General features: G+C 30.1%; 1 protein-coding gene across 1 annotated transcript; it reads right to left on the reverse strand.

Moving 5' to 3' along the window:
* Positions 1–59: 59 nt before the first annotated feature.
* On the reverse strand, positions 60–5853 carry LOC25482479 (WAT1-related protein At1g44800). The gene is made up of 7 exons (XM_013611044.3): positions 5518–5853; positions 4988–5050; positions 2738–2854; positions 1733–1973; positions 1299–1457; positions 1059–1210; positions 60–476 (listed from the first exon to the last, which is right to left on the reverse strand). The coding sequence occupies exons 1-7, from the start codon at positions 5721–5723 to the stop codon at positions 266–268; spliced, it is 1149 nt and encodes a 382-aa protein (XP_013466498.1). The 5' UTR covers positions 5724–5853; the 3' UTR covers positions 60–265.
* Positions 5854–21203: the final 15350 nt, after the last annotated feature.

A 21203-nucleotide genomic window follows, 5' to 3' on the forward strand; every position in this document is an offset into this window, starting at 1 on the left:
ACATTAATATTTATTTTAGCATATATGTAAATACAATAAAGAGAAAGGAAACCACAAAATAGGGAGAAAAACATTACTTTATTTATACTCTTAGTTTCAGAAACATAGAAGTAAAGTTAAACAAAAAAGAAAAGCAAAAATATATGAAAATGCATCCCTAAGGGCATTGGGAAAGATTAGTACAAGTGCACAAAATCTCTCTTGATTTCATTTAAGTAGGAAAATTGGTGATGATGTTAAGTCTAAAGGTACTATGATCTTGCTCTCATGGTTTGACATTCATTCCAGCAACCTTCATGTCTTTAGGAACATTGACCTCAATACTTTCAAAAATGTCTGACCCTGTTCTTGTACCATCCTTAATTGGCAATTCTTGTCCCTCACTTTTTGGTGCATCAATTGTATTCACACTGTCTTTGCTTTTCCCCCATACCACAGTGTAAAGTCCACACACAATGATAATAGCTCCAATTATACTACAAATCACATAAAAAAAAAAGTTCAATTAGCAACATATTTGAGTTTTGGCTTTCTTGTTTTTATATGCTACTTTAAATTTTTAAAGAATTGACATTACATGTTTTCTTTATACACCTCATTCTCTTTAATCTAATAAAAATGAGACACATGAAGAAAAATTGTATCTTTATTTATTGTAAGTGTCAATAGTATGTTTATTATTTTTGTGTCACTTTTTGATTGGACCAACATAAAAGATATAATAAGTTGAGAAATGCATGAGTCTAATATAGCCAAGACCTATTATTTGTGAAAGAGAGGCATAAGGAGTGAATATCCACACTTACATATAAACACTATAATAATATGAAAAAATTGAAGTATTAAATATAATCATGTATGTCTGTGTCGTATCAATGTCAGATATGTGTCATATATTTTAGACACGTTTCCGATATGACGTTGAGTAGGTCAAAATCATTTGAACAAAATAACAACTACTAATGTATGACACAAACAATAAGGACATGTAATTTGATCATCCAAATTGTAAATTGAAGGGGTGTATATAAAGTAATAACCAATCAAACAATGTATACCTTCCCAAATGTGTTTGCTCAGCCAAGACAATGGAACCCAATGCAGCAGTGATAATCATACATAAAGGACTGAAAGAAGTAACAAACACAGGGCCACGTTCTCTTGTCACAACTCCTTGTACATAGTAAGCCATTCCAGAGCACACAATACCCTACACATCACAACTTCTTAATTAATCACCTTAATGGTTTTAATTGTTAGTTTAATTAGGCTAATTAATGAAAAAAATAAGTACTTACAGAGTAAACACATGCAAGAAGCCTAGAGTCAAAACCTATGGCCCAAACACTGAAGTCACGTTCAAATATAAGAGTTGCAATTCCACCTTCAAAGATACCCAAAAAGCAAATCCAAGCTGTCATTGAGAGCTCTGCTGGGTACATCTTTAGGGTAAAAGACTGAAATTCACAAGGTATATTATTAGTTCATGCACATTTTCCATTGATTTAATTAGACCTAGTTTCTTGCACTTAATAAAAATCATAACTAAAAAAATAAAATTAGTAACAAAGATAAATTTGTCACTAAAACGTTTCAGTGACGATGGTAAAGAAAAATTGTCACAAAAACGTTTGAGTGACGATGGTAAAGATAAAATCCAAAAATCTTGAAGAAAATATTTGAATATAAATAAAGTGTTAGGGTATGGTTAGTGATTAATTATTATACGTACTTGTAAGATAAAGAAACTAGCCCAACCACCACAACTAGAAATGAGCATTATAGTGCCAAGCACAAAGTTTTGTTCAGTTGGCTCAGTGGTTCCACTTTCATGTTGGTTTGATGATTGTCCCTTAATGATCTGAAAGGCAGGACCTTTGTACAATGTCATAACCATTGCTCCTGATACAGTTACTACTGTTCCAACTATCTTTGCTATGCTGTGAATTTTTTTCAAGTTAACTGTTTCTAACCTGCATGCCATTAAATTACAAACTTAGTTAAAGATTTTGATAATTCGAAACTCGGTTGATTAAGTACAGTCTGATCAATGATTATTAGAACAAGAATTTAAATTTATATTCTCTCGAATGAATGACACAATGCACACCTTGAAAGTTTATTTTTTGTTTCATAAACATAACTTAGACATGAACATATTCTTTGTACAAAAAAGACATGAACATATTCTTTTATTTTTTTTGTATGTGACAAGAACATGCATGAGCATATTCTTAAAGAGTGTGAATATGACACAATATAGCTACTATTGTTCCTATTGAGTTTAGAAGATAACTTTTCTAATTAATCTCATAAGCATGAAAAATTTATTTGGCATGATTTGTCTTCAAATTCATTGTGTATTTTATTGATGAACTGAATTAATCCTATAAAAATCTTACTTGAGCATTAATTTACATTTAAAGATTTCAAGCATAGTTTTAGTAATTCTTTGAAATGAGAAAGACACATTAGAGGATAAGAAAATTGATGTCACATGTACATGTATAAAAAATCATGAATGTAATTAAATTATTTAATCATTGATTTTTTTTTTTCTTCATTTAAATGAGCTAAGTGCCAAAATTTTGATTATTCACTCCATCAACCACAATGCACTTTCATAATATTTTTGGACTCTAGCCATAAATGCAACTAGCTTTTTTGTGATTACTTAAGCCCACACACTTCCATTATAATTAATATTATGGAGAAGTGATTGAAGCTTTTAAGTCACCTGAAAATGATTGCCATTATAAAAGTAATTGCTGGCAGAATGTTAACAGTGGCAGATGCAAACGTTGTTGAGGTGTTCTTCATTCCCAAGTTGTACAAATTTTGATCAAGCACTGGCCTGTTTAAAAAAAAAAATTAAATTATTAGAATACAAATTCTAAAAAATAAAATATTATACAATAACATGTACTATATATCCTTAAAAAGAGTACTATTTTACATGTAACTTCTTATACAATTTTGTAAGATAAAATCCAAACAAAATCTATGAAAATAAAAGTTATTTATCACTTATAAAGTAAGGTATATCTCAAAGTACAAAAGACGTGTGCCTAATTTCCTAATTTGGGTTGAAGATAGATTCCTTAGAGTTTCTAGCTTTGATGCTTTTCATCATGTACTTAGATTTTTAAGCCCATCCAAAATTAAAGTAACGAATCCTCAAATATAGTTCGTACTATATATTCACCAAAAAAAAAATGCAGTACTAAATTATGAGGATTTTTTATTTTTTATTTAAAAAAAAATGAAGAATTAGGTTTATATAATACAAGTTCAATACTTGTCAAAAAAAATAATACAAGTTCAATAATTGATGGCATTATTATTCAGACCTTATTCACCCAAAAATATTTTAATATGACTCTTGTTTTTAAACGTCTTTTTATGGGATAGGATTAATTAAAATAACAAACAAATTAATTACTATGAATGAATTGCGTTAAAAGCTAAAACTATTCATCATATGAACACATAAGGACACTTATATCTTTTATATTTTTGATAGAAATGACAATTTTATCTTCCTAAAGTCTTTTATTTATTTTTGATAGAAACGACAATTTTATCTACCTAAAATCTTTTATTTTTTTGATAGAAACGACAATTTTATCTACCTTAAAAAACGACACTTTTATCATGAATTATTATCTATAAACAAACTTAAACTATGTTTAATGAATACATAGGAATAATTTTCTTTTACAAACACGCCAAGTTCTTTTTGTGATATAGTCTAAAAGCAAGAATAATGCATTTACAAAGACTATTATTTTAAATTTCTCCTTTCTTAATAAAATACTATGAAACTAAAAGGTGGTAACAATGATGATACAAATAAGTAGGATATGAAGATTTTATTTTCATTTCAAAAAATATTTAATTAAGTTGTAGTGAAAACACGTGTTTAACATTAATATTGTCGGTGGGTGCAAAAATATTTCTCAATTACACAACTTGATTTTTGTTGATTATTTTTGTGGTGGGTAGCTTAATTGCTTACATATGATGTGTCCACTAGCTAAGACAAAATATGAAGCAGTAGCACCATTGTCTTGTCGTCGCATATTTCTCCCATATATATGTTTGGAGATTATGGATTACGTATGCACGATAAACTCTTTAAATTTAGCTATTAATATCATCATACATAAAATAACCAATAAGTTACTAGGGCAAGCAACAGATCTGGCCAATGTTAATTCCAAAAATATAAATATGATCTCCTTTTACATAAAGCTTATTGATTTTATTCAATAAGCTTAAAATATATTAAAACAAAAAATAACAAAAATATCGAAATGTCGTGATCTAATAAAATACTAGGTGATTGCTCTTGTCACCCCTTATATGCTTACTAAGCTGTCAAAATGGTGTATTTTAAGATAAAGTACACTATCAAAAGTTTGCTTATGATAAAATTTCGTAATTTAAGAAGTGGATGCACCATAAAATAATATTATAAGTCTCGACTCGTTTTTAGTTACAAATTTATAATACCATTTAATCGTGAAGCCCACTCGGTGAGCCCTAATTAGACAAAGGTCTTGGTGACCTTATCTTTGGACTCATTTATTTTTTATTGCTAAATTTATAAAATTCTGAAATATTTTTTAAAATCAATTAAAATGGTGATTTGAAATATGATAGTATAGTTATTTGTCTCATATATTCTTCATTTTTTTTTTAAATTCAAATTCATGTCAAGATATATACATGGTCATTAATCACAAGTAGCTAGTATCTATCATGTTGAGGTTTTACCACCAAGCATAGTTGAGTGATAATGAAACTATTTACAAAGCTACTCTGTGTATAAGCCATAAAGGCATGCATGGATGCATATTTCATGTAATTTTAACAAGGGCCCACAAAGAGAGACATAAAACTAATAAACAGACAAAATGTAGGATTCGATATACCCAAGAATATAGTGATAATTAAATGGAGGAGAGGAATTGAAGAGCCTTACTCAAGGAAACCAAGAACCGCTAGCCTCAAAAAGATAGGGAGTGTCATCTTTGGCCTAATTTTTCTGTAAAAGAAGATGCAACAAAACAGTATAAGTTGATGATCAATAAACATTAAATTAAAATATTATAGCTAGCATAGAAAAAGAATGATAGAAAAGATGTACTTTTGTTTGATATTTTATAGCATGATTAATTTAGACAAATAAGTTTCTTTTAAAATAATTATTTTGTCCAAATAATGGTTTTTCACATGCAAAACTATATATTATAAAACATGTGTTATTAGTTGTGTAGTGAAGGGTTTGGCCTCAACCAACTAGAGTCTCAACATGTCATTGGTGTTTTGACTTACTAACCCTAATGAAGTCTCAACATGTTATTGGTGTCTAAAAAAAAATATAGTGATGAGGTATATATTCTCTGTTTCACCAGTCTCTATTCGTCTTGAGCAGGGATCTGATTGTTAAATAAAATTTGCTGATTCAAAAAAAAAAAGTATAGTGATGAGGTAGATAAGAATAATAAGGACCTTTCAAGGACAAGGGCAAAAGGGGCCATGAAGATAGTAGCAATAACATGACGGTACACAGAGAGTACCCAATGACTCATGCCATGCTTGAATGAAACCATAGTGATGATGTACATTCCTGCATAGCCAAATTGAAGGGACACCATAGCAAGATAAGGCTTAATTTTACGTAGCCCCTTGCTCATTTTTTCACATGTATCAGCCATATCTAACTCCCTTAAGTGTGTGTGTAATTGAATACTAAGCTTTACACACACAAGAAGAGAAGACACACACAAACTCTCACAATGGAGGAAATGGTTTGTGACTTGTGAGTTTGTGGATGACACTAGAAAATGTGAAATTGCCTTCTTATAGGCCCAAAAAGCAAAACTAAAAGAAAAAAAAAATATATAAAAAGTTTAAAAAAAGAAGCCACAGTTTTTCATAATAGGGAATGCCACTAACTCTCTCACTCCCACAGATATATTCTCTTATCCATTTACAAAAAAATATATTATTCCCAGAATTTCATAAAATAAATTAAACAAGGTTTATAAGAATATGCATCTACTAAGTTGCCTTACGTCATAATATTTACTTTTCATTCACATTCTCTTTATTGCTTGATTCTTATTAATTAAAACATGATTTGATTTTTCTGATTTGTAAAAGAGTCCATGTTAATTGACAAGTTTATGGATAAGTTACATATTATTTTAAAGTTGATGGACTAAATATGGTGATAAATTTCATCTAAAAATATTTGATACTCCACATCAAGAATAACGTGCTAATATTAAGATACCTTAATTTGAATGCATCTTAATGACATATTAAACACTACAAGAAAGTTCGCGTGTTAGTAGGGATATTGTGGTATTTAGGGAATGAAGTTTGAACTTTAAATTCTCAACTTATTTACTTTTAGAGGTAATTTTTCGCCACTAAACTACTTGACAAAATTTTTTTTTTACAAGAAAGACGTTAATTTTTGCAAGGACCAAAGTCTCGTGAAACTTTTAAAAAATTAACTACGTGCATTTTGACGATTCACTAAATTGTCGAAAACAGAAGGAAACTCCTCGAAATTTTTTTACATGGGATTTTACCACGCAATTTCCCCCCCTCTTTGCATCATACTCTTATGTTTCTATTTCTATCTCTCATAGGGTTGCCAATTGACAACTGACATCGACATTAAAGAATGGTTAAATTTTGATCGAAAGAGTTCCATTTTACCACCTATTTTCATGTCTCTCTAGCTGAGATTGCGGAAAAGAAGAGATGAAAGTGGAAATCATATTACGGGCTTCCATGATGAGCCAATAGAGATGGAGAGGTGAATCTGAGAAGTAAGATGTGTTACATTTTCTCCACAACCACTATACATCATCAACAAAAATGTTTGCGTTGATAGAAGACAATCTCTTCTTGAGTAAACTGATCAGGTCTAACTTAGAAAGAAACTTAAGATAGGAAATCGGAGGAAACTATAGATTTTGAGGTTACCAAAAATATTTGGTAACCTTAATTCAAAAATATTTGGTAACGTCAATTCAAAAATAATTGTAAAACACATTATATTTAACTTTTGGATTCAATTAATATAGCATGTCTTAGCATATATGGGACTTTTTTTTTTTTTTTTATTGATTTACAAGATTCAATCTTTACTTTCACTTTCTGAAAATTATCTTCACTATTTTCACTTTTTACACATCCTTTGTTGGCTTATACTCTCTTGCTTTCGATTTTTTGGTTGTTTGTATTATCTTATGGTTGTAGTTGCTTTTTCTTGGTTTTCTTATTCTCTATTGAACGTATTCTTTTAAAAGAAACATTGGACATTATGACTTATATTGTAATGGGTTGGATATCATTTGTATTTTTTCTCTTTACATGTTATTTTAGCAATTGAAAAGAACATCACCATTGTGTATAATTGCATATACTGCACAAATCATGCAACATGTGGTGTCTTCTTCTATTTTTTTGTCTTTCTTTTCTGCTTTTCTTTTTGTTCTTTATTTTTTGAAGTTATTGTTCTTTAAGCACCATCCTCAAACTTAAAAGTATGCACCTTTATTCAATTGACCATCATCATTTTAAGGGTGTACCATTAATTGTTAAAATGTATACCATTTGAGGATCACTATCACTTGCTCACATCTTTTAATCATTAGAAAAAAGGTCTTAGTTCTTGTCAAAAAAAGGGAAAAAAGTCTGTTTAATTTATTAAATTTGAACTAACATACTCTATTTAATGTCATTATTTTAAAAATATACCCTCCACTTAGAAAAAAAAAAGGTGAAATATGTGTTGCTCAATAAAGAACACCAAAAGTATTTTAAGAAATGTATTTTGTTTTTTCATTTTAAAATGAATTTTATAGAAACCTTTTTCCTTCTTAATCATCGAAATTGAATAAGTGTTGAAGTAGACCTCAAAGCGTAAGAAGAATAAAAAAAAAAAAAAAATCGTTGAATAAGTGTTAATGTAAAAAAGAGTCAAAAAATATTTAGTAGTTAGTTTCCCTATAAACTTCTTAGGGTTCTAAGGGGTTTAGTAGCATGAAGTTCGACCAAGAACTAAGTAAAGTTACACTGATAATGGTTTTCATATGAATCGAATCCGAGTTCTTCTGAACAATTCGTTTTAGGGGGAACTCAATTACCACTTGAGCCCAATCACCTTTCTAACAATTTTAGATTTTTGGAAAGACGAATTAAATGCCAAACTTTGGGATGGAGAAATTGAATCAGCATAAATGTTGCGGTCACTCGAAAACTGCAAAACATTTGTTCTTGGACTGTGCTACTTTTGGTTCGCTTTGGTATCAGGTGTGGAACTGGTTGGGCATTTCCTCGGTTCAGCCTGGTGATTTAAGACTTCATTTCCATCAGTTTACAAACTTGGCAGGTTTATCACGAGCTACTTATGTCTTCTTTAAAATTATTTGGTTTACTACCGTGTGAGTGATTTGGAAAGAGAGGAACAACCGTGTATTCCAAAATGCGGTAACTATTCCTTCTATTCTCTTTGACAAGGTTAAGCAACTTTCATTTCTTTGGTTGAAAGCAAAGCATGTGAATTTTAGTTATAGTTATTATGATTGGTGGAAACATCCGCTCTTTTGTATGGGTGTCTACATGTAACTGTTGTCTGTTTTGTCCCTGCCTCCTTTTTGGCTCTATGACCTTGTAAATTTTTTGGGTGGTTCCCTCTTTGCACGCCTTGTGCGGGGTGAATCATAGCTTGTTTATAATACATCATTTTAGTTTGTTAAAAAAAATATTCAGTGGAAGGTGTCATCGTAAGAGCTCAATGTGAGTCTTCATGCAGCAAAATGCATAGCTCGGGGCTTATTACATGCTGGCTAGTAATTGAACTACATCATTTAGTTTAAGAAATATTATTTTTGAGCTAGATTGTAAGCATATAGTTTATGATGTTCACAATGTAAAATGTAGTCCGTTATAATATGGCTCTATTATTGATGATTGTGGAATTATTTTATCTAGTCAAAACAACTTTAAAAGTTATTTTTACTAGATATCAAGTTTAGCAGAGCTGGTTCGTCAACTCAAATAAAACGTACAACTTAAATCTTAAAACCAATTCAAATCTTTTAGGGCTTTTTAATCCGACCTTAAATAGTACTAGTCTGTTAAGGCTAGGAGAATTGTTATTCTCGCATCTATTTTTACTCGTACCTGTCCAACGTAAGTTAACTCATGCTAAAAAATACACATATGTCAGTTAATTCACGTTAAAAATGCATATGCGTGAGTTAACTCACGCTCTGTTATTTTGACGGGAACGAACAAAAACATATAGGAGAAGAAAATAACCCAAGGCTAGTCTCTATAGATCACGGGTAGCCCATTTAACCCACATAACAAAAAATGCTAAAACAAATTAGTAAAATTTATGAAGTAAAAACTTACCTTTCTCTAGTCGCATCTATTTCTCAGAAAATAAGGATGATATGTTCGAATTTAAATTAGTTCATTAGACTGATAAAAATGGGAGCAATGGACTAAACAATAGTTAAAATTCTGATCACACACTAAACCATACTTTTACGCTAAGTATAAACTATATACAATACGAAAATACCCTTTTATTTTTCAATCAACAAAAAATATCTATCTCCTTCCCTCGTATATGTATTCTCTCTCTCCTCTCATTTCCTCTGTTGTATTGTATCTTTCGTATTTCTTGCTGTCATCTCTTTCTCATTCTCGTATATCTCTTACTCTGTCCCTTTTTAATATTTGTGTTCATAAATGGTTTGATAGTAAATTTTACTTTATCTTACTTGTGTTGTCAATTATTCACCAAACATTGCATATGACAAAAGATTGCTCAATGTCTTATAGAGACATGCTAAAATACAAAGCATGATAAATTAAGATATGATATAGGTAGGATAAACCGTTATCTTATCATGTGTTGATGCGCACAACAAAACAACCATACTAATATTATTTTATCATATCATATTTTTGGTACACACCTCATAATATATATTATTTAAATGACAAATCTACCCTTGTGAACAATTATTATTTTTTTCAAAATATTAAATAAGTAATTAAATAATTACTTATTTAATATTAGACGTGAAATCTATGTAAATACCAAAAAGCAAGTGTATCCATTGTGGATGCTAAGGTAGGGTTTTATTATAAACATGAGGAGTATATGTCATAATGTGTGAGGTCATATCTGAATTGAATACATGTGTCTCACACTCAACTATGTCCACTGTATTATTTGGGAACTCATTTTTTTGGGAGGATATTTGGGAACTCATTATTATCTACTATAAGTGGGATATTTCAACATCTAATTTAATAATTAGGAGATGGCAAATATTATTATTTTGATTTTGATATTTAATTTCAGATATTTTGTTGAGGCTAGTATAATTACACGAGTCACAATCAACTATGAACTGTAATAGGAAAACAAGGTTATGCAATGCTACAAAGATAGTGCGAATGACGTTGGTAGTCATTCACGAGATACCACAAAAATGATAGTGGATGAGTTTGAATTTTAAAGACAAAAAAGCATTAATAATTTGACATATATTATATATAATTATATACGTGTTTCAACGTCAGATATGTCATACTCAATGTGTATATAATTTAAGAATGGAAAAAAGAAAAAGGACATTGATGTATAGAGGTTAATTGGTTTACCTTGAAGATGTATATAACAAATCAAAAGTAAATTAATGCTAGCTTCCATGGATTTCAAATTACCCTAAATTACAGTTTGCTTATGGTTCCCACCAAAGAAAAATTATCCACTCATGTCTGTCACTTATGCAATGGAGTTGCGTATTAAAATATCTCAACTTGATCAACATACCATATTGGCTTTTTTAGATTATAGAAAATCGCTTTTGTAAAGAAATTAGTATTTTTTTTAGGGCATAGTATTATATTTATTTTGAAAAGGACACATGTTTTTTATTTAAATCAAAATATGTATGTGCACAAAATATGTGTGTGCAACTCTGCGGAGACATTTAAGGCGTTAACATATCCGATATATTTTTTTTTCATATGCATGGACCAAAAATTGATCCCAACATCAAATATCAAGAGATTCGAATATCTATCATTTGTGCGACACCATTCTTTTAAGATTGAATACAAACATTTTTGTAAAAAACATGAATTCTTATACTTCACAGCAATGAAGATTTCTACTTATTAATACGTATTTCAACTCTTATACATAAGCTAGCAGAGATGTCTAGGAGACTAGAGGCTCAATTGAATTCCAAAAAATTTATCATTGAAAAGTGCATGCCATATATATGATCAACTTATTATCATTCATTAAAGGTAACTTTTCAAACTCTTTCTCATTCGTTTTATACCGATGAGGTCTAGGTTTTTTGTATGAGTACAAAAAAATAGCTTGATGAATATAATGAATCTTTTCATATATTATGGACAAGCTTCAGGCCAGCTTCTTGGTTTGAATAATGCATGCAGATTTGATATCATGAAAATATCTCTATTAGAAAGTCAGCCTTGTTGGATCATTAATCCAACATTATTTTTCTCACTCTTTTTTGTCATATTCTAGCTTTCCTCTGAGCCAAACATTTTGTTGTGTCAGAAATTTGATCAATAGTGGATGACTATGATAATCAGATCAACTATTTCCTCCACATGGTCCTATGTTATATTCTCTCTAAAAGTAGTCTACATCTTAATTATTGGAACACTATTGAATGCACACATTTATATCAACTGAAACCATTGTCTTGTTATCATGTCGGATGAAGTTAGAAGGGACCAACAGAAATCACGATCCTCGAACTTAAAAAAAAAATATATTAGTATGTAAATGTTAAGCTTGTTTGGATGATGAAGATATTGTTATTTAGGTCTTTTTAATTTCGTCCTTTTGTACCTTTTCGTTTTTGATTTTGGTCTATCTATAGTCAGGGATCATCTGCCAGTCCATATAAGTGTGTTTAGCTAAGTCAGCACCTGCCACGCCCACGTCACATGTCGTTAGCCAGCAAGGAGTTTTTGTAACAGAGTTTAACGGGAGGGACAAAAAGCAAAAAATTATTAAGGGTTAATAGTGTTTTACCCCCTGTAATATTGGTCATTTCCAGGTTTACCCCTTGGAAAATATTTTTTTTGATTTACCCCCTATAAAATCTTTTTTTCTTCAGAATACCCCCCTAATAGGTCATACAAAAACGAATTTTTCTTTTTTTTTCTTACAAAAATTTTGGTTTTTGTATGACCTATTAGGGGGGTATTCTGGAAAAAAACTTTTACAGGGGGGTAAATAAAAAAAATAATATTTTACAAGGGGTAAACTTGGAAATGGCCTATATTACAGGGGGTAAAATACCATTAACCCAATTATTAACTTACAAGGGTGGTTTTGAAAAAAAGAAGAAGATACTGAGACGAAAAGCAAAAACACACGAACTTATAAGGACCTTTTACATATTTAAGCCAAATGATTTTCTCTATTTCACTCAATTGCATAGGCAATGCAAAACTCCCCGCCAAAAGAATTAACATAAAATGGATTTCACTTGAATTGATTGTATTATTAAATGTGTGTGATAAATGCCAAGATCATGTTAAATTCCATAGCACTTTTTAATTTGATTTTGCAAGTAATCAATATAAACCCCACAATTTATTGTAATTTAGTTTCAATTGTTTTTATTTTTTTTTAGGTTTTGGACTTGATTTACAAAGAAGCAAAGAATCCGAGTACAAGACAATTCTCAAGGCGATCCAAGGCGAGCTAAAGGCGAGCAAAGTCAGAGAGTTCCAAGTGTTTATGGGCAAATTGATTTCTCGTACGAGCTGCAAGCAAGGAGTTTCAGGGAGAAAAGAAATAGCAACTTCACTAGGCGAGCAATATTTTGTCCAATGTAGTATGACAGTTTAGTGACTTTCAAAGAACAACTGTTTTTTTTCTTCCATCTAAATAAACCTTAATTCGTTGGGCGAGCATGAATTCGTCGAGCGAAACTGCACTTTCTAATTAGCATAAATAGAGTTGTAAACAAAATTCTTTATATATTATCATAGCTTAGAGTTTGAAGCAGAGAGAAAGGTATTGAGAAGTGAGTTTTCAGTATTAATCTCATCACAATCTCATCACAATGCATTGTTAGAGCTCAGTGTTTGAACCGCGGACACTTGTCTTATTCAACTTAAAAAGTGAATTCTAACCGCTATACTACTTAAAAAAAATGATATAATAATAAAAATAAATAATAAATATTTCATTAATATTCTAAAACGACAATGATTTTTTAGCACATTTCTCAAAAAAAAAAAAGAAGGTGAAATCTCTTGAAAACTTAAACTATGAAAATAAGTAAATAGGCAATTACCCCCCTCCCCCCCCAAAAAATAAATAAATAAATAAATTGCAAGGTTCATCAACTACCTCCCCGACGTTAACAAAATTTATATATTTTTTCCGTATAAATGATTCAAAAGATATTAAAGGAAAACAATTAACATAATGGTTGATATCCTTGTAAATAATAAATAATTATAATATTTTTCAGCTTAACTAAATATTTAAATTGATGTGCTTTGTTTTATAAATAGATTAGTTGACATTTTTTTAACCAATGATTAGATGACATTATTTCTAATGATTTTAGTCTGCAATACTTATCTGATTATGAAAATTATATCAAGTAACAATATACACTATTATCATTCAACAATATAAGTATAAGTATAAGTATATTTTGCCTTTGCAACAAAAAAGAAGTAGTAGGTAAGTAAATGTGAAGGGACTGAAGTTGAGCCTATTAAGTAGATCACGACAATATTGAAGCATATGAATGAAATAGAAAAACATAGGTGTAGAAGAAACAACTATTCAGTTTCAAATATAATCTAAAGGAACAACCAAATAGTCCATAGATGAAAAATCAAGTATCAAGTGGAGATTCTAAAAGATTTCCATTAAAGCTAACTGTTCATTGTTTGCCTTTAATATCTTTTGAGTCAAGTATAAGAAGAAGAAAAAAATCAAGTTCGGGGCATTTTGCACATAAGTGCAAAACTTTAGGGGGAAGTATTTGCAAAACGTGATATTGACTAACAGAAGAATTTGACGGAGGGGGTAAATTGATTAACGTTGTGCAATTTCAGAGAGGTAATTGAAGTTTTATTAACGTCAAAAAAGTAATTAAGAAAACTTACCATTTCAAGAAGGTAATTGCCTATTTACTCAAATAAAAATAGACAATGAATACTTGTGTTACATCATTTTCGTATCATATATTCTCAATCAATAGCTTTTTGTGAACTTATCCTAAAATAGTTATTCCAAAACCTGGCCAGCAGAACAATTTTGGAAAATTGATCTGTCTGGCCATTTATTTGTTTTTTGTAGTAATGAAAATCTGTACTTGTTTCAAGAATGGAGAACAACTTTCCAAAGATATACTATATATTGTCGTTTTGTATCATGAGTCACGTACGACATGAGTTTTTTAGTTCTTATTTTCTGGAGATTTTTTCTATAGGATATGATCTCACTAAAATCAGGGTATTCTATTTTCTATGGGGTATCTTTAAGATAATTATTAGGTCTTTTTGACCAATTTATTCTGGCTGGTATACCAATTTTTGTTTTTAGTGGATAGTATTTTTTTTTTGTTTCAATTTTCTTTGTTTTTTCCACTTTTTTGTTATCAATTTTACTTATATCTTTATGTGTGAATCATATATACTATGTGTACAACTGCATATACTAATCATTTGAGTCGGATAGAATTAAAATGGACGACACATCTCTCACTAAAAAGATTTTATACCCTCACGTATTTTTTTGAAGTGGATTCGAACCTATGACTTTTAATTAACTTGAAAGATATCTTTACCATCTAATTAAAATGCACTTGAGTAATTTAATTACAAGTGGTAAGTGCCACATGACTTTCGTAAAAGAAATGCCAAGTGCAACCCCATTTTTTATGACATTGCAGAGACTTAAAAATATTTCTACTATTAAATTAATTAGGTTTATTTTACTTTTGTTATTTTGTTACAATTCTGATCTCAATCCATAATTTTGCATAAAAAAAATGAACTTCGACTCTAAAGTGATATTTTTCTCTTTGGATTTAAAATTGGAGTAGTAAATCACCTTTCTTTAGCGAAAAATATGATTTGGGACCAAATTTATAATAAATGTGATATTTCAGTACTAAAAGTTCAACTTTAAAAAAGATGGATGATTTTGCATGAGGATGTAGCCATAAATGTGATTCTTTGGATTTGTTACAACTAGGTTTTATTTAAAATATGGTTGTAGTATTATCTTTCTCAAAATCAAATGTTGAATGTTTTTACTCATGCACGGTTAAGTGTTCAATCATGTCTATAGAGTAAGAGATTTACATATATACAAAGTTGAAGAAAATCATTAGTATTTTCGAATAAGTTTATTATTTATTTATGCAACAAGTATATTAACGAATCAAGCATAAAAATAGCCGTGCAAAGGAATTAAAGTTGGTGGTTTCGTGTTTGGACTCCAACAAGCAATTAGGCTGAGTTTGGTGGAATCCACCATGCATATATAAATAATATTGGGGAAGCACTATGAACATGTTTGTAACAAATGCTGTTATAAGGTGGGTAGGTATAAATAAAAACAAATCATGTTCTCTTTACGTAAATAGCAACAGTATAGTGCATATACTATAAAGCATATACGTGACTCAGATATGATTGTGTAATTACAACACATAAAAAAAAATTAATACTATGAAAACTAATTTAAATCTCTTACCCTATAAACGTGTTTTCCATTTTCTTTAACTCATTTTAGTAGTAATTAACAGTTAGTTCTCCTCGTTAAAAATTTAGAATATATGAGGTAACATATGAATTTATAGAGTTATAAAAAATAAAATAAAAAATCATTACAAGAAGAGATAATAGAATGAATAAAAAGAGGCAGGCTATGCAAAGTCTTAGCAATACAAAACAATAGAAAGATCTTAAAAGTCGAGTTGGGGTTAGATATTGTTAGCTATTCATCTAATGTATCATTTTAATCGATTTTATATTTCAAAAATTTCAACTATGCATCCACTTGTCGCTCATCATACATTTATGTGTCATGCGAACAATAGAATATCCATTGTATTTATGAACTTCTAATGTCTCTCTCATTTAATAAATACAATGACATTAATAGTCTGTTTGGTTGAAGAGAAATAAGGAAGAGAGAAAGAGAGAAGAGAGAAAGAGGGAAGAGAGAGCAACTTTCTCTTGTTTGAAATGAAGAGAAATAGGGAAGAGAGATTAAAAAGTAGTGGGACCCATCACTTTTTGGTTTCTCCTCACATAGAGAAGAAATGGGAGAGAGAAGACTATTCACTTTGTTGTTTCATTATTGCCCTTGCATTAAAATATTATATTCTCAATCTATTCACTTTATTGTAGGGGCATCTTAGTACTTTTATAAATAATCAACACTTCACTCTCTTCTATTTCTCTCATCTCTCTCTTATAACAAACAACACATCAAATCTACTTTATTTCTCACATATTTCTCTCTTCTCACCCTCGCTCTCACCTATTTCTCTCTTCCAAACGAAACATACCCTAAGACTCAATAGTGTGTGTGTGCGCAATTATCCCTACGTCTGGTAACTATGATCTACATATGAATTTATTCCAGATACTTTAGATAGAAATTCCATGTCTATCACTTTTTAAATCAAATTATAAGTTTCAACGTCGAGAAAACATTATTGTGTTTGGTTGGTGAGAAATAGGAGAGAGAGAAATAGAGTAGAGAGAATAAGAGGAGAAGTTTGGTCTTTCTTTTGTTTGGTGCAGCAGAGAAACACAGGAGACAGATTAAAAAGCCATGGGTCCCACCTCTTTTTGTTTCTTCGCTGGTTTGAGAAGAAAGAGGGGAGAGAAGCAATATATGTGTGTTATTACCACCTTACCCTTGTCTTTTACCTAGTTTCTATCACACCCTCATGCTCTCAGCTGATTTGCCATCTCAAATGATCAGTCAGTATTTGTAGATAGAGAATAGGTGGTGCAATTTGTCAATATTTTTATTATTTTTTGAAGAAATGATAAGCATTATTTTCATAAGGAAACAAGACATTTTTATTTTTTTGGATAAAGAACCAGGAGCTAAACGATTAGAAATGGTACATGTTGGTTTTACAATTCATATGTAAATTAAAAATGCTGGTTTTAATTTATAAAATTATATTAACGTGGTTAATATATTAAGTAATTAAATAAACTAATTAATGGATTCAAACACAAATTAAATTGAAATTTATAACCTAAGGGTATTGTAGTAATTTTAAAATTATATATTTCATTTATTCTTTTATAAAAAAAAATCTATTTAGTTAAAATAAGTAGTGGAATTAATTAATTAAATGTAATTAAATAAAATAATAAATTAATTTGGTTGAAAATGTTATTCAACATAGGGGCATTGTAGTACTTTCCAAAACAGATAATACTTCTCTCTTCTCTATTTCTTCTCTCTATCTCTTATACCAAACAACCCCTCTAATCTACTATATTTCTCACATACTTCTCTCTTTCCATACTCTCTCTTACCTATTTCTCTCTTCACAACTTCTCTTCCATACCAAACACACCCTAAGTAAAGGAATCAACCATCTATATAATTATACAAAGAGTATATATAATCAGCCAGATTAAGATCTTCACAACTTCTCTTCCATACCAAACACACCCTAAGTAAAGGAATCAACCATCTATATAATTATACAAAGAGTATATATAATTAGCCAGATTAAGAGTTTACATCAGTACACTAGCTAACTAACCTAATAACACATAGAGTGAAATTAGTTACACATATTCATGGTAGCTAACACAAAGGAATAAAATAGAAGTTGGGTAGATCAACATCAAATGCTTGATATCCAAAATACAATGGACCTAATAATGAAAGTAACTCTCTCGGTAAATTTTCTCTCTCTTGGATAAAAAAATGAATAACTAAAAATAAGGCAGAGAATCTTTACATATAGATTTCATAAAAGTGGACTTTCGCTTAGCGAATTATGGCTCCTCCAATACAATTTTTCATTTGTCAAGGTAGTTTTTCTTTTGTTTTCTTCACCATCACATTTGTCTATTTTATCGTGAGCTACCTCTCCAAACTTGCATAAAACCATAATGACAAATAAATGCTCTTCTATCCTAAGACAAAATAACATGAGTTTGTTTTCATTTTGGGTTTAGGGTTTCATTTTTTTTTTTTTCTTTCAAACAAATTGAAAATTTTCAATTTGGATTGGTTTGACTTAAGGATCACTACTCATAAGGTAAGCTTAATTTGGTCAAATAGGTGCACTCAAAATAGAAGTATGGCATTGATCATATCCATGAATTAGACATATTGAGTTTCAAACAAGATTCAGTCAAAATCAAACCGAGTGAAATACAATTGTTGGCTCTCAAATATATAAATAGTGGAAGTTGCATACAATCTTTACTTGGCTAGGTCTTTTTGGTAGTGTCCGGGATTCGAACCCCGAACCTTATATATATTATGTATTGTCCTTGTCTACTGAGCTAAACACACGGAGACTACTCGGCTAGGTCTAAATGATTTAGAAAAGATATAACATCTTACCAAAGAATGGATGGAATCATTCTTAAATAAAGTAACTCAGTTCATACTCATGCTACTATTCAAGGACAATTACAAAGTTTTAGCTCAAATATAACAATTAAATAAGTTACTTTTCTAATCATGCATTGTCATTAATTTATCACAAACCTAGACATTTTGAACATATGCATCAATACTCACAAATATTTGATCATTTTCTAATAAAAATGTAATTATAATTGACTCAAATAAATACCACTTACGTATATGTGTTTTTAGCCATCTACTTCTGCTTGCCACTCCCTCCAAGAAATGTGGACTGACCACGTGCCAAGATTATCCATAAGTTATCTTGTTGTGCCTGCACTTGAAGCAATGTGATAAATATATTTCTAAAAATTCTTTTAAATTTACTAAGCGAGTTAGATCGACTCTTGGACTTTGTTTTCCATTTTGGAGGGAAGGATGAGGAGGGTTTGAAAAAAAAAATGGAAGAAATAGAGAACATTAGGAGGAGGGGCTTTGGGGGATTTGTTTTTCTTCAAAATATAAAACTCTCCTCATGGAGGGAACTAAAAAATTGTAATGGAGGAGCTAGGGTTTTGTGGAGATGTGGGGAACGGGGTTTGAGAGAGTTTATATGAATTCTTAAAATATTGTTATAATATTCCTAAAATTAAAAATATATTAATCATAAGCATTCATTTATCACTCTCTAAAAAAAGACCCTTTCAGAAAATGTGAAAGATTTCTCAATTTTCCCATATATTTATGTCCCCCCCCCCCCAAAGCTCTTCATTCCTCTCCCTCTAAACTCCCAAACAAAGCCTTATCGATTAATTACAAAGAGTTTTATTTTTAACATTTTGATCCAATAACTTGGTGTGGTCAAAATGTGTGTTTTGTTGGTTGTAACAACAGTGCACGTATATGGTGTGAGAGATTCACACTTGAGGATAATATTTTTAGATTCAATTTTCAATGTCGGACTCATATCGACTATACATAGATGAGCTAAATTTTGTATATAAGGGAGGTGAGTCATATACTCTATTGTCTCTTAAAGTTTGAGTGGAGATGTTGTATCAAGATATCTTGTTGGTCTCGATCATTAATCTGCGGTGTCAGTTATGAATGAACTGAAACGGTAGATATGTTCGATATACACTAGAACTGATCTATATACTATAATGTATTTAAATTTTAAATGAAGATATAATGTGAAGATCTCTTAACGAGTGGTCTTAGAACATTAATCTTTTGCTATTCTCAGCGTTGCCCCTAACTTCCTAACACCATAATCATCATTTGAATACATGGATTGAGTAAATAAGTGATTGTGAGATTACTGAAATAAGATAGGGTCTACCCATTGATGAGGGCCTCTACCAATTCCTTCAAAAAACATACCCTCTACCTATATTATCTTAATAGTTATTGTCGAGTATTTTGTACCTCTAGCCAGAGGCGGATGGTAGTACAAGGGAGGGGTAGCCCTTGCTACCCCAAAAAAAATATTTTTTTTAACGAGTAGGTATATTTTTATATTTAGCTACCCCTAATAATATATATTTAGCTACCCCAAGTTTAATTTTAGATGAAATAATTTTTTCTATCTTTATTTAACTTCCAGTCGTACTTCAAATTATTTGATAATGTTGTATAAGAATCGAAAGATTAACACCCAAAAGAGATAAATAATAAATAATAACAATATTTCGTTTATTTAACAAATAAAGTAATACAATTGTAGGCCCACACGCTCTCAGCCCACCAGCACCACACACTTTATAGCTATGTTTGTATTGGTTTGATACTTCCCGTCTCAATAACAACAATAAAGAAACCTTTTTCAACAATAAAAATGATCAAGACAATAGTCATAGACAAATTAAATGTACAATGAGTTTCTTGAAAATAACCTATTTATTTACATTTGAAAAGACTAAGATTTGTTAATTTTAGTCCTTAATTTTTTGTTAGAGATTAAATTCAAGACTAAAAACACTTTTTTTTTTAAAAAAAAAACAAAGACAAAAATTGAATAATTTTTTTAACTCTAAATTATAATTTATAGGACTAAAAATATATTTTATTCTTAAATTTAATATGTTTGTTTTTAAAAAAAATCTTCTTTATAGTTGGCTCCTGCATAAATTTTTTGCGAGCTTCGCCGCTACCTCTAGCTAATGGGTATCAAGGTTAAGGTTTCTGTGCCAGTATCTTATTGTCTTTTAAAAATATTCCCTGCTTTATATACATAGCAAAATTTGTTGAAAATGACTAGCTAGCAAAGTAGCCATGAAGGTATAAGGCAGACATGGGATGCATTTCTATCTAACTAAATAGATATATCGAGGATCACTATCTATCTATATTAACACACACTTAAACGACGCGTACTACAAGACAAAAGAAATAATTACATGTGTCTCCCTTTAAAAATATGATCTCATTTGGAAGAATTGATTCATATATTCTTCAACCCACAAAGGGAATAGGCTGCTGGAATGTATCAATCTGTCTCAAA

This window comes from Medicago truncatula, chromosome 1, assembly GCF_003473485.1.
Source record: "Medicago truncatula cultivar Jemalong A17 chromosome 1, MtrunA17r5.0-ANR, whole genome shotgun sequence".
NCBI lineage: Eukaryota > Viridiplantae > Streptophyta > Magnoliopsida > Fabales > Fabaceae > Medicago > Medicago truncatula.